Consider the following 15,760-nt stretch of genomic DNA (forward strand, 5'->3'; position numbering starts at 1 on the left):
CCTTCCCAGAAGAGTGGTGGCTGTTATAGCAGCAAAGGGGGGCACCAACTCCATATTAATGCCCATGATTTTGGAATGAGATGTTCGACGAGCTCATGTCCACATACTTTTGGTCATGTAGTGTATATGTACAGCAATTGTTGAATAGGATGGACTTGACTAGAATACAGTATATACATATGAAATGGGTAAAACAGAATGTAAACATCATTAAAGGGACCAGTGTTATATGTCTATGTACATAGGGCAGCAGCCTTTAAGGTGCAGGGATGAAAACGATCTAGTTGCCACTCCGGATTGGAGGAAAATGCATCAACTGTTTCATGTAAATCTGCTAAAACACTGTTACGCACGTTCCTCTGGAGCCGAACAGTTGGAGTCCACAGAGGACGGTAAACCGGTTATTTTGGCTGGTACTGTTACATCTCTGGGTTCTTCTTTTTGTCATGCTAGGTCTGTGCATGGTGAGGAGGATGTCCCTGGTCCCGACAATTGCATACTGCAGAATAGATTGAAAAATTCAGTCGATGGATGTTTTGGATAGCCTTCTCGCTCATCTACCTGCTGATAGGCGAGACGAGTTGGTCGGTCTGAATCTGAGTTTTCCGGTTTTGTTTTCTGATACACCTACACGTACAAACTTAATTGAACCCCATCCGTCAGCGGCTCTATAGAGTTTCTTCAGAGAAATGGCGTTGTCTGGATGCTGAGATCAGGTACATGCTGGAGAATGATGTTGCAGAGTCTTCTTTCTCCAGCTGGGCTTCTTCCTGTATCTTGGTCAGTAAACCGGATGGGGCAAACAGATTTTGTACAGACGACTGTAAGGTAGACAGTGTCACTAAAACAGATTAATTTCTTCTTCCTCGGATGGAGGACTGTGTTTATCAGGTCAGAGCAACGAAGTTTGTGAGCAAGTTTGACCTGTTAAAGGGCTATTGGCAGGTGCCACTGACGCGTAGGGCACGCAAAATCTCTGCCTTTATTACACCCACCGGTCTGTACTCATATTCGGTTATGAGTTTCGGCCTGCGTAACACACCTGCCACTTTTCAGCGCCTTATGAACAGAGTTGTCTCCGGGCTGGTCGGGTGAGCCGTTTATCTGGATGTCGTAGTGGTTTATGCAGATACTGGTGGACACACGTTTTCTCTTGCGCGTTGTCCCTGAGTGTTGTGACGTATGAGTGTCGTTCACGTAACCAGCTACTGTTTATTTTGCGTTTTGTGTTGTCCTGTTGTCCTGTCGCTGCTGTCATCTGTTCCCTGCTGTCCTTGTTTTTTTCTTTCCTCTTAAAGGTTGCTTCCTGTGCGCAAAGGTTGCTGAGGTCTGGGGAGGACGAGGTTGGTTGGGGCAGTGGGGTAGTTTTAACCAGGGCAGTATGTTGTTTGTGTTTATGTATAGATATACACTGCTCAAAAAAATTAAGGGAACACTAAAATAACACATCCTAGATCTGAATGAATGAAATAATCTTATTAAATACTTTTTTCTTTACATAGTTGAATGTGCTGACAACAAAATCACACACAAATGATCAATGGAATGGTGTTCGTTTATTTTGGCACCTTCATTATCACGATCTATGCACGCATCCACTCACTTACACTACTGACTACACACACACCATTGCTATTTGTAGGTTACTTTAGGCTATGCTGCTGCAAATGTAGGCCTACCTGTCACAATAAATGTTTTTACCACAATGAGATGATACAGTAGATCTACATGCATTGTGAACTGCGCTCCATACTGAGATGGGCTGTCTGTCCCCACCCTGAGCGTTGATCCATCACGCAGAGGCCGTAGAGAAGCCAGATTTAGACATTGCATATAATTTAACAGTTCCATTTCACGCCGTTCTGTTCATATAAATAATGTATTATAATAGTTTCTCACTGTTATTTATCCCGGGAAAAGGGAGTGGTTTTGGGCAGTAAATCCTGGTAAATCTCGGTAACCAGGTTCCCGCCATTCAACCCTAGCCCTCACCTCCTCCCTGTAGGCTGTTTCGTTGTTGTTGGTAATCAGGCCTACCACTGTGTCATCTGCAAACTTGATGATTGAGTTGGAGGCGTGTGTGGCCATTCACTCATGGATAAACAGGGAGTACAGGAGGGGGCTGAGCATGCACCTTTGTGGGCCCCTGTGTTGAGGATGAGCATAGTGGAGGTGTTGTTGCCTACCTTCACCACCTGGGGGCGGCCCGTCAGGAAGTCCAGGACCCAGTTGCACAGGGCGGGGTTCAGACCCAGGGCCGCAAGCTTAATGATGAGCTTGGAGGGTACTATGGTGTTGAAGGCTGAGCTGTAGTCAATGAACAGCATTCTTAGATAGGTATTCCTCTTGCGGGCGATAGTAATTTAGTTCAGTTACCTTCGCTTTCTTGGGTACAGGAACAATGGTGGACATCTTGAAGCATGTGGGGACAGCAGACTGGGATAAGGAGAGATTGAATATGTCTGTAAACCCTCCAACCAACTGGTTGCTCTGAGAACGTGGCTAGGGATGCCGTCTGGGCCAGCAGCCTTGCGAGGGTTAACACACTTAAATGTCTTACTCACGTAGGCCACGGAGAACGAGAGCTCACAGTCCTTGGGAGTGGCCGTGTTGGTGGCACTGTGTTATCCTCAAAGCGGGCAAAGAAGGTGCTTAGCTTGTCCGGGAGAAAGATGTCGGTGTCCGCGACGTGGTTGGTTTTCCCTTTACAATCCGTGATTGTCTGTAGTCCCTGCCACATACGTCTCGTGTCTGAGCTGTTGAATTGCGACTCCACTTTGTCTCTGTGTTGACGTTTTGCCTGTTTGATTGCCTTACGGAGGGCATAACCTGATTGTTTGTATTCAATCATATTCCTTGTCAACTTGCCGTGGTTAAATGTGGTGGTTCGCACTTTCAGTTTTGCGCGAATTCTGCCATCTATCCACGGTTTTTGGTTTGGATAGGCTTTAATCATCACAGTGGGAACAACATCCCCTATACACTTCCTGATGAACTCAGTCACAGTGTCAGTGTATAGGTCAATGTTATTCTCAGAGACAACCCAGAACATATCCCAGTCCGCGTGATCAAAACAGTTTTGAAGCATGGATTCCTATTGGTCAGACCAGCGTTGAATAGACCTTAGCACGGGTACTTCCTTTTTGAGTTTCTGCCTATAGAAAAGGAGGAGCAAAATGGAGTCTGATTTGCCGAAGGGAGGTCGGGGGAGGGCCTTGTAGCCATCTTGGAAGGGAGAGTAACAATGGTTGAGAGTTTTAGAAGCACGAGTACTGCAGGCAATGTGCTGATAGAACTTCGGTAGTGTTTTCCTCAGATTTGCTTTATTAAAGTTCCCAGCTATAATAAATGCGGCCTCAGGATATGCAGTTTCCAGTTTGCACAAGGTCCAGTGTAGTACTTTGAAAGCTGTCATGGTATCGACTTGAGGGGGAATATACACTGCTGTTACGATAACCAAAGAAAATTCTCTAGGGAGGTAATGTGGTGGGCATTTGATTGAGGTATTCTAGTTCGGGTGAACAAAAGGACTTGAGTTCCTGTACGTTACCACAATCACACCATGAGTAGTTAATCATGAAACATACACCTCCGCCTTTATTCTTCGGAGAGTTCTTTATTCCTATCCACACGATGTATGGATGGGGACAGTATATCCAGAGAGAGCCATGATTCCGTGAAACAGAGTATGCTTCAGTCCCTGATGTCTCTCTGGAAGGAGATCCTCGCCCTGAGCTTATCTACTTTATTGTCCAGGGACTGAACATTAGCGAGTAATATACTCAGAAGCGGTGGATGGTGTGCACGCCTCCTGAGTCGTACTAAAAGTCCACTCCGAATACGCCGGTGGCGTCTTGGAGCAGCCTCTGTTTTAATTTCAATCGCCTTGGAAGGTACAAACAAAGGATCCAATTCAGGAAATTCCTGGTCGAAATGCTGGTGAGTTACCGCCTCTCTGATATTCAAAAGTTATTTCCAGCTGTATGTAATAATGCAAAGAACATTCTGGGCTAATAACGTGTGAAATAACATTTTAATGAGCACAAGTGACATCAATAAGGGATCATAGCTTTTCACCTGGATTCACCTGGTCAGACTCTGCCTAGAGCTGGCCGTCCAACCAAACTGAGCAACCGGGCAAGAAGGACCTTGGTCAGGGAGGTGACCAAGAACCCAATGACTGCTCTGACAGAACTACAGAGTTCTTTGGCTGATATTGGAGAACCTGCCAGAAGGACAACAGACTCTACAGCACTTCACCAATCTGGGCTTTATTGGAGAGTGGCCAGACGGAAGCCTCTCTTGAGAAAAATGCACATGACAGCACGCCTGGAGTTTGCAAAAATGCACGTGAAAGACTCTGAGATCATAAGGAAAAAGTTTATGTGGTCTGATGAGACAAAAATGTAACTCTTTGACATGAATGCAAAGCACTATGTCTGGAGAAAACCTGGCACATCTCATCACCTGTCTAACACCATCCCTACCATGAAGCATGGTGGTGGCAGCATCATGCTATGGGGATGCTTTTCAGCGGCAGGAACTGGGAGACTGGTAAGGATAGAGGGAAGGAACAATGAACGGAGCCAAATACAGGCAAATCCTTGCTGAGTATCTGCTTCAGAGTGCAAACGACCTTAGACTGGAGCGAAGATTTACGTTCTAACAGGACAATGACCCCAAGCATACAGCCAAAACAAAGCTGGAATGGGTTCAGAACAAGAATGTGAAAGTCCTTACGTGACCCAGCCAAAGCCCAGACTTGAATCCTATTGAAAATCTGTGGAAAGACTTGAAGATTGATGTTCACCGCCGCTCCACATCTAACTTAACAGAGCTTGAGAAAATCTGCAAGGAAGAATGGGAGAAAATCCCAAAATCCAGATGTGCAAAGCTGATACAGACATACCCAAGACGACTCCAAAGGTGCTTCTACAAAGTATTGACTCAGGGGTGTGAATACTTAAATGAGTTTTCATTTTCTTTCTTTGCCAACATTTCTAAAAACATGTTTCACGGTGTCATTATGGGGTATTGTATGTAGACGGGTGAGATTTTTATTTTATTTAATCCATTTTTAATTCAGGCTGTAAAAAGACAAAATATGGAATAACTCAAGGGGTATGAATACATTCTGAAGGCACTAACAGCATAATAACTGGGTATAAAGTGGCAGAATTTTAATTGACAAATCAGAACGTTCTATAAACTGAAACCAAGTCACTATAGGCTAACTTTTAATAAAACCAAGTTACTATATAGGCTAGCATTGAATAAAACCAAGTCACAATTACAGGCCAGCATTGAATGACCAAAGTCACTATATAGGCTAGCATTGAATGACCAATGTCACTATATAGTCTAGCATTGAATGACCAAAGTCACTATAAAGTCTAGCATTGAATGACCAAAGTCACTATATAGTCTAGCATTGAATGACCAAAGTCACTATATAGGCTAGCATTGAATGACCAAAGTCACTATATAGGCTAGCATTCCATGAACAAAGTCACTATATAATCTAGCATTGAATGACCAAAGTCACTATATAATCTAGCATTGAATGACCAAAGTCACTATATAGGCTAGCATTGAATGACTAATGTCACTATATAGGCTAGCATTGAATGACCAACGTCACTATATAGGCTAGCATTGAATGACCAAAGTCACTATATAATCTAGCATTGAATGACCAAAGTCACTATATAGTCTAGCATTGAATGACCAAAGTCACAATATAGTCTAGCATTGAATGACCAAAGTCACTACTATATAATCTAGCATTGAATGACCAAAGTCACTATATAGGCTAGCATTGAATGACCAATGTCACTATATAGGCTAGCATTGAATGACCAAAGTCACTATATAGGCTAGCTTTGAATGACCAAAGTCACTATATAGTCTAGCATTGAATGACCAAAGTCACAATATAGTCTAGCATTGAATGACCAAAGTCACTATATAGGCTAGCATTGAATGACCAAAGTCACTATATAGGCTAGCATTGAATAAAACCAAGTCACTATTACAGGCCAGCATTGAATGACCAAAGTCACTATATAATCTAGCATTGAATGACCAACGTCACTATATAGTCTAGCATTGAATGACCAAAGTCACAATATAGTCTAGCATTGAATGACCAAAGTCACTATAAAATCTAGCATTGAATGACCAAAGTCACTATATAATCTAGCATTGAATGATCAATGTCACTATATAGGCTAGCATTGAATGACCAAAGTCACTATATAGGCTAGCATTGAATGACCAAAGTCACTATATAATCTAGCATTGAATGACCAAAGTCACTATATAGTCTAGCATTGAATGACCAAAGTCACAATATAGTCTAGCATGGAATGACCAAAGTCACTATATAGGCTAGCATTGAATGACCAAAGTCACTATATAGGCTAGCATTGAATAAAACCAAGTCACTATTACAGGCCAGCATTGAATGATCAAAGTCACTATATAATCTAGCATTGAATGACCAACGTCACTATATAGTCTAGCATTGAATGACCAAAGTCACAATATAGTCTAGCATTGAATGACCAAAGTCACTATAAAATCTAGCATTGAATGACCAAAGTCACTATATAGTCTAGCATTGAATGACCAAAGTCACTATATAATCTAGCATTGAATGACCAAAGTCACTATAAAATCTAGCATTGAATGACCAAAGTCACTATATAGTCTAGCATTGAATGACCAAAGTCACTATATAATCTAGCATTGAATGACCAAAGTCACTATAAAATCTAGCATTGAATGACCAAAGTCACTATATAATCTAGCATTGAATGACCAACGTCACTATATAGTCTAGCATTGAATGACCAAAGTCACTATATAGTCTAGCATTGAATGACCAAAGTCACTATATAATCTAGCATTGAATGACCAAAGTCACTATAAAATCTAGCATTGAATGACCAAAGTCACTATATAATCTAGCATTGAATGACCAAAGTCACTATATAGTCTAGCATTGAATGACCAAAGTCACTATATAATCTAGCATTAAATGACCAAAGTCACTATAAAATCTAGCATTGAATGACCAAAGTCACTATAAAATCTAGCATTGAATGACCAAAGTCACTATATAATCTAGCATTGAATGACCAATGTCACTATATAGGCTAGCATTGAATGACCAATGTCACTATATAGGCTAGCATTGAATGACCACAGTCACTATATAGGCTAGCATTGAATGACCAAAGTCACTAGCATTGAACCAGTTAAACAAGGTTTGTTATTATGTCAGCCAAAAGGGCTGGACACCCCTACTTCCCCTTGAGTTATCCTCTTTCTTCCTCCACCCTCGCTCGCCTACACATCACCTTTCATATTATCAGCAAGACCATATGGTGAGTTAAATAAACACTTGTAATAGCAGTCAGTTTTCTGCTGTAAAAAAAGTTGTGACACTGTTAAAATCTGACTTTCAACCAATAAAAAACACTTTGCTCCATGACATGACATTTCAAAAAGCCCATTGAAGACTTAGTCAGCTGCCAAATGGCCATCCGTTTGTGGCTCAAAATCAATTTCTTATTCAATCTACCGTGTCCACCTCCTATTCTGAGCAATGGAGAGTGAGACTTGTGGTCAGACTCGCTCAGGTGAATCAAACTTAAACTTGCGCCTTTTTTAAATGCTGATTTGAATGTCATTGAGAAAACAGAAAGGTGTAAAAAAATACATCCTTTCTGAATTTAAAAGTAATCCTAGAAGTAATCATCTAGGTTTTCAAAAGTATCATAATGGATTAAAATTCCAGTATTTTTGTAATCAGAGAGGATGCACACGCGCCATGGATGGGTACCTGTACTCTATGTATGTGTAGGATGAATGTGCCAGAGGCTGCCTTTATGAACACATCTCACATCTCCCAGTAAGCAAAAGTACTTTTGTTTACCCTTGGGAGATTTCACAAGGCAAGATCAAATTCCATCAAACATGTCTTCTATCAACACTCGGACTGGTATTATGTCAACGCAGAGAATACCCCTTCTCTGGTGAGAAGGAGAAAGAAACAAAGAAAGAAAGAGAGCTTGTGTGTCTGTGTGTGTGTGCATGCGTGCTTATGCATATGTACTCACAGTGAGTTAGGGCGGCTCTGTGAGTTCTGCCTAGCCATCAGGCCCCCGTCCTGGTCTCCGTCAGTGCTGGTCAGGCTGTTGCGTGGGGTCCACCCGTGGCCGTGGCTACCGCTGCTGTTATGGTTGTCCGCTGCTGAGGAGGAAGAGCGGGTGGCTGAGCGGTTGTTGTGGGGGGCATTGGCCTGGGTCGGCTGAGGCTGCTGGGGCTCTGGAGTAGAGTTCACTACCACGCTGTTCCTCTTCTCAACTACATAACAGCAAGAGGAAGATGTACACTGAGTATACAAAACATTAAAAACACCTGCTCTTTCCATGACATAGCTATGATCCCTTATTGATGTCACTTGTTAAATCCACTTCAATCAGTGTAGATGAAGGAAAGGATACAGCTTAAAGAAGGATTGAGACATGGATTGTGTATGTGTGCCATTCATAGGTGAATGGGAAAGACAAAATATTTAAGTGCCTTTGAACGGGTTATGGTAGTAGGTGCCAGGCGCATCGGTTTGTGTAAATAACTTCAACGCTGCTTGGTTTTTCACGCTCAGTTTCCTGTGTGTATCAAAAATGGTCCAACACCCAAAGGACATCCAGCCAATTTGACGCAACTGTGGGAAGCATTGGAGTCAATATGAGCCAGCATCCCTGTGGAACACTTTCGACACCTTGTAGAGTCCATGCCCCAACGAATTGAGGCTGTTCTGAGGGCAAAGGGGGTGCAACTCAATATTAGGAAGGTTTTCTTAATGTTTGGTATACTCAGTGTATATGTTACGGTTACCACTTGAGTGGGTGAGGAGGATATTTAAGATTGTTAATCAATGTGTCAGCCGCTAAAGCAAATAAAATACTGTCAATAGATGTTTTTCTTCTAATAAAGTAATTTCTAATAAGGAGGATGAACAAATCTCAGGCAATGTGGATGTCTCCTGTCCCGACTGACACTTTGAACATCGAAGAAGGGTGTGTGGGGTGAAGAGTGTGTGTTGTGCTTCTGCCTACCTTTCTGGGTGTGTGTGGGTGTGTGGAAGAGGGTGAGGGGTCTTTCGCTGCAGGACGGGGCCTTGTTCTCGGTGCTCCTCCTCCGAGACTGCAGGTTGAGCTGTAGGTTGGCCGGGCCACCTCCCGGAACTGGCATATCCTTGAATATCTGCACACACAGGACTGGCAAATTCAACCTACACATACACAGACTACAGGTACCCACCCATGGCTAATAAAACTTACTCACACAACTAACTATACATTAGTTCACACAACTATACATAGTTTGACAATTCTATAGTAGGGCCTTTGTGAGAAGAGAGGAGACTGGAATTACCAGTTAGCCATAGCGTAATATTCTCCATTTCATTCCCATAATGTTTTCAGTTATTCAGAGATGTTATCAGCAAATTATACTGTTGATGCTTATCTTCCCAACACTGTCTTGCAGCCTCCATTCCTCTGACAACACTGCTCCATTCAGATAATCAAATCAAAACTCTGGGGTTGATGAATCTCAGATCAATCGCTGCTCAAGTAAAAGTGGGTCATTAGTTTTCACAGGCATGCTTAGTGAGAAATACTCCTCCACCCAGGCTAACCGGATTACAGTTGTGACTTTTCTCACCCTTCCTTAGAGACTAGCGCTGTCATCCACGACTGGGTGTTGGACTATGTTGAACGACTGACTCACCCTCTCATGGTTTTCGATGAGGATCTCTACCACAATGTTCTGGAACTTGATGTCCATGATGGCGGCCACAGTCTCCTCCTGGGGCCTCAGCAGGGTGGGGCCGAACACCACGCCCAGATTGGCCACAGTCATCAGGTTCTGCTGGTGGTGACTGGCCACACTGGGGAGGTAGGGAGGGGAAAGAAAGGAGAAAGATGAAGAGGTATGTTTGTGAGTGAGTGAGTGAGTGAGTGAGTGAGTGAGTGAGTGAGTGAGTGAGAGATATGCCCAAGGCATGTTTTTGCATATTATTTGGGAATGCCCAGAGGTCCTCTCATTCTGGAATCAGGTTTTGATATCTTTATCCACCATAGTTGTTAAAAATATTCAATTTTCACCAACAACACTCAATGACGATTCTTCCATGGAACTTACTGGTCGCGAAAAAACAATATGGCTAGCCGGACTTACAGCAGCCAAAAAGATTGTTCTGTTGCATTGGCAAGAACCTTACTCTCTGTCAAAGAGCACTTTCATTTATGAACCCAGCTAACATGGAACTTTCTGTGTCCCATATGCATGGTGCTAAAAGAGACAAATGTTGAGCTATGGTCTACTGTTATTGAAAAAATAAGAGAACTGCTATGATATCTTCAGTAAATGGGCTCCTGTGTGGGTGGGGGGTGGGAATGGGTGGGTGTTTCGTTTTTTGTCTGTGTTACCATGAATTAAAATGAAATACAATCAATTGATCACCCCAACAACAACAACATCTCGCTAGTGTGCTATAAAAGGAATAGAGTGCAATTTGGAACACAGAATAATAGGTGATGGGCATTCCGAGTCTTTTCAGTGAGCTGGCTTATTTGGCTCTGTTCAGCTAAAATATATGTTCATTTGTCTCCCAAACGGGTCTTCATTCTGTAGCGCTTAAGATGTACCTAAAACCATGAGAAAATCTCTAATGTTAAGCCAACAAGTTATGTCAGATTGTGACATGCAAGTTCAAATACATTTTAAAGCCAACAAGTTATGTCAGATTGTGACATGCAAGTTCAAATACATTTTTACCTGACCAAATTATTAGATGGCCTGCAAAAAAAATATGTACACATTGCAAAAATGTGTGGACCAGAAAAAGGCTCTCTCCTCACTATATATTGTTCCTGCAGTGAGGAATTACAATCTTCAGTGAACTTATTTGCAGATAATCGTTGTTTGGAGCTCAAAAAGCAGTAGTAAAAGTATGCAAATCAGGGAGCCAAATGAACTGCTCTTTCAAAGATGCGATTTGGTTCCAGATGTTCAATAAAAAGACCCGTTCAAAAAGAGCCGTTCATTATCGAACGACCCATCACTATCACTGATGTGTTCTTTAATTGCAACACATATCACTAATGCCAGTTGGCCGACATTCATAGTGAGAGCACACATTCTTCCCAATCAAAGTCAAATCGCAGTTGGGAGTTTTGCTGAGACCAGAAAAACGCCAGAAAAAAAAGCATTTTCTCTTTGGCCCTGTCCAGTGTTAGTGTTGCATGGTGTTATTACTGGCTGGATGACAGACTCAGAAATTATTCAGAACCCTTCCCTTTTTCCACATTGTGTTACGTTACAGCCTTATTCTAAAATGGATTAAACAAAAGAAAAATCCTCATCAATCTACACACAATACCCCATAATGATGAAGCGAAAACAGGTTTTTAGATTTTTGGGCAAATGTATTAAAAATAAAAACCTAAATACCTTCCTTACATAACTATTCAGACCCTTTGCTATGAGACTCGAAATTGAGCTCAGGTGCATCCTGTTTCCATTGATCATCCTTGAGATGTTTCTACAACTTGAAGCCACTCCTCAGTAAAAGGCACATGACAGCCCTCTTGGAGTTTGCCTAAAGGCACCTAAAGGACTCTCAGACCATGAAAAACAACATTCTCTGGTCTGATGAAACCGAGGATGAACTCTTTGGTCTGAATGCCATGCGTCATGTCTGGAGGAAACCTGGCACCATCCCTACAGTGAAGCATGGTGGTGGCAGAATCATGCTGTGGGGATGTTTTTCAGCGGCAGGGACTGAGAGACTAGTCAGGATCGATGGAAAGATGAACAGAGCAAAGTACAGAAATATCCTTGATAAAAACCTGCTCCAGAGCACTCAGGACCTCAGACTGGGGCGAAGGTTCACCATCCAACAGGACAACAATCCTAAGCACACAGCCAAGACAACGCAGGAGTGGCTTCGGGACAAGTCATTGAATGTCCTTGAGTGGCCCAGCCAGAGCCCGGACTTGAACCCGATCGAACATCTCTGGAGAGACGTGAAAATAGCTGTGCAGCGACGCTCCCCATCCAACCTGACAGAGCTTGAGAGGATCTGCAGAGAAGAATGGGAGAAACTTCCCAAATACAGGTGTGCCAAGCTTGTAGAGTCATACCCAAGAAGACTTGAGGCTGTAATCGCTGCCAAAGGTGCTTCAACAAAGTACTGAGTAAAAGGGTCTGAATAGTTACGTAAATGTGATATTTCAGTTTTGTTTTATTTATACATTTGCAAAGAAATAAAAAATAAACTGTTTTTACTTTGTCATTATGGGGTATTGTGTGTAGATTGATGAGGGGAAAAAACAAATCCATTTTAGAATAAGGCTGTAACGTAACAAAACGTGTAACGTAACAAAACGTGTTAAAAGTCAAGGGGTCTGAATACTTTCCGAATGCACTGTATTCTAATCCAACAGCAGCTCAGGCTTTAAGGGGTAAAATAAAACACTGCTGCATCATAGTGCACATGCCAACAAAGTCAAGCCCTCCCTTTAGCTAGGTTTCGAACACTTCACCACTGTCATTATCCAACATTTGCCCATTTCGATCTATAGAAACACTGAAATGTACGATTTCTGGATTTACCGTCTCATATGTAATGGGACATGAAATGCAAATAGATACAGTACCAGTCAAAAGTTTGGACACATCTACTCATTCCAGGGTTTTTCTTTATTTTTATTATTTTCTACATTGTAGAATAATAGTGAAGATATCTAAACTATGAAATAACACATATGGAATCATGTAGTAACCAAAAAAGTGTTAAACAAATCAAAATATATTTTATTTATGAACAGTTGATGTTGAGATGTGCCTGTTACTTAAACTCTGTGAAGCATTTATTTGGGCTGCGATTTCTGAGGCTGGTAACTCTAATGAACTAACTCTGGGTCTTCCATTCCTGTGGCAGTCCTCATGAGAGCCAGTTTCATCATAGCGCTTGATGGTTTTTGTGACTGCACTTGAAGAAACTTTCAAAGTTCTTGAAATGTTCCGTATTGACTGACGTTCATGTCGTAAAGTACTGGACTGTCATTTCTCTTTGCTTATTTGAGCTGTTCTTGCCATAATATGGACTTGGTCTTTTACCAAATAGGACTGTCTTCTGTATACCCCCCCTACCTTGTCACAACACAACTGATTGGCTAAAACGCAAGGAAATTCCACAAATTCACTTTTAAGAAGGCACACCTGTTAATTGAAATGCATTCCAGGTGACTACCTCATGAAGCTGGTTGAGAGAATGCCAAGAGTGTGCAAAGCTGTCATCAAGGCAAAGGGTGGCTATTCGAAGAATCGCAAATATAAAATATATTTTGATTTGTTTAACACTTTTTTGGTTACTACATTATTCCATATGTGTTATTTCATAGTTTTGATGTCTTCACTACTATTCTACAATGTAGAAAATAGTAAAAAAATAAAGAAACACCCAATGAGTAGGTGTGTCCAAACTTTTGACTGGTAATGTAAACAGACATGGTGTATGCAAGTGAAATCTAACTCATGAAGACCGGTTAGGGATGACCCATAATCCTATCTCAGCATGCTGGACAACAATAAAGAGAGTAAGACTTTTAGCTCTGCAGCCTGCCTCTGACAGCAACCTACCGTCACCCTGACATAATCCTAATGCTGGAGAAACACTGAGACAGACAGATGACTCCACTGCCTCAGAGACAGACAGATTGGACTGCCTCAATTGGACAACAATACCCAAAAGAAGAGAATGAGGCCGGGACCAAACTAATGCTGTGTGTTGATGATGGTGTGTAGTAGGGGGAACACAGGGGAAAGCTAGGAGCCATTACTGCTTACTGCTGTCAACAGTACAGTGCAGAGTTCATTACCAAGCCATTCCTCTTATAGGCGTGGTCATGGCCATCAGCCTAGGTGGGGGATTTGCATCCCAAATGGTCCCTTAATCCCTATTGAGTGCACAACTTTTGACCAGGCCCCATAGGGCTCTGTTGAAAAGTAGTGCACTGTATAGGGAATAGGGTGCCATTTCGGACTCAGTTGTAGTCATGGTCATCAGCGCAGTATGGTCAGGGGTATTTGTAACACAGTAAAAGGGTCCGTGGACCCCGGGCCTAAACTCAACCTACTTTGCCAAGTGTTTGGTAAGCAGGTCCAGCATCTGGCGGTTTTTCTCTGGGAGCCGATGGATGATGCTGTGGATCTCTGTGATCCTTGCCTCCTGATTGTCCAGTTCTACAGAGAGAGGGAGAGGTATAGGAAGAGATGGAGGGGGAGAGATGTAGATAGAGAGAGGAGGGGGAGAGGTAGAAGAGAGATGGAGTGAGAGATTGGGGGAGAGATGGAGAGAGATAGAGGAGGGGAGAGGTAGAGAAGAGATGGAGGGGGGGGAGATGGAGGGGAGGGGGAGAGATGGAGGTGGAAATGAGGTTAGTAAGGATACTGGCCTCTGGTAATCCTGTCTTCCACATGGGAAACAGTGTTCAAACCCTTTACAATGAAGATCTGTGAAGATATTTGGATTTTTACGAATTATCTTTGAAAGACAGGGTCCTGAAAAAGGGACGTTTCTTTTTTTGCTGAGTTTAGTACTATTCCATTGGTTCCATTGTACCTGCCAGGCAAGCACAATGAAGAGCAGCTGAAATTCGAAGCACAGATACATTTGAAATAAGTAAAATGCCATTTGAACCCAGGTCTGCAGGTCAATGCACCGTGCGGTCTCTGGGCAGGTCTGTGTGTCTGCAGGTCAGTGCACTGTGCTGTCTCCTGGGCTCTGAATCAGCGTGGTCCAGCCAGGCAGGTTCCAGCCAGACAGGCCTTGGGGAGCAGACAGCTGATGGATGGCCCTCATCAGTCACCACAGAGCCAGTAACAGAGCGTGCACAGGGGGGACACTACATCATACCCCCACTGTCACCTCACCACCGCAATCCACTCCCAGTGCATTCACATACACACATGCCCGCGCGCGTACACACACTCATTTTATGAGGGTATTTGGTATTTTTTTGGTCTTTTAATAGGATCCCCATTACCTGTTGCAAAAGCAGCAGCTACTCTTCCTGGGGTCCACACAAAACAATGAACCTGACATAATACAGAACATTAATAGACAACAGCCCTTTTTACAAAAGTAGCTAGCATACATATCAAAAAGTAGCCTACATATCAATACATACACACAAACTATCTAGGTCAAATAGGGAAGAGGCGCTGTCCCGTGAGGTGTTGCTTTCACTGTGTTTTTAAACCAGGTTTGATGTTCATTTGAGCAATATGAGATGGAATGGAGTTCCATGCAATAATGGCTCTATATAATACTGTACGCTTTCTTGAATTTGTTCTGGATTTGGGGACTGTGAAAAGACCCCTGGTGGCATGTCTGGTGGGGTAAGTGTGTGTCAGAGCTGTGTGTAAGTTGACTATGCAAACAATTTGGGATTTTCAACACATTACTGTTTCTTATAAAAATAAGAAGTGATGCAGTCAGTCTCTCCTGAACTCTTAACCAAGAGAGACTGGAATGCATAGTATTTATATCAGATTACAATGAAGAGCAAGACGTGCCGCTCTGTTCTGGGCCAGCTGCAGCTTCACTAGGTCTTTCCTTTCAGCACTCGGCCACACGATTGGACAATAATGTAGATAAGACAAAACTATAGCCTGC

At 42.6% G+C, this 15,760-nt stretch overlaps 1 protein-coding gene across 2 annotated transcripts in view; it reads right to left on the reverse strand.

Moving 5' to 3' along the window:
- Positions 1 to 15,760, reverse strand: part of LOC121574034 (rho GTPase-activating protein 26) — a 149,826-nt gene that overhangs the window by 37,087 nt on the left and 96,979 nt on the right. For both annotated transcript variants that reach the window (XM_045222655.1, XM_045222654.1), the window contains exons 17-20: positions 14,220 to 14,325; positions 9,805 to 9,964; positions 9,129 to 9,276; positions 8,127 to 8,373 (exon numbers count right to left, since the gene is read on the reverse strand). In XM_045222655.1, coding sequence (XP_045078590.1) covers positions 8,127 to 8,373; positions 9,129 to 9,276; positions 9,805 to 9,964; positions 14,220 to 14,325 — 661 coding nt within the window. The remainder of the gene's footprint in view (positions 1 to 8,126; positions 8,374 to 9,128; positions 9,277 to 9,804; positions 9,965 to 14,219; positions 14,326 to 15,760) is intronic.

Source organism: Coregonus clupeaformis, chromosome 9, assembly GCF_020615455.1.
Source record: "Coregonus clupeaformis isolate EN_2021a chromosome 9, ASM2061545v1, whole genome shotgun sequence".
NCBI classification, from domain to species: domain Eukaryota; kingdom Metazoa; phylum Chordata; class Actinopteri; order Salmoniformes; family Salmonidae; genus Coregonus; species Coregonus clupeaformis.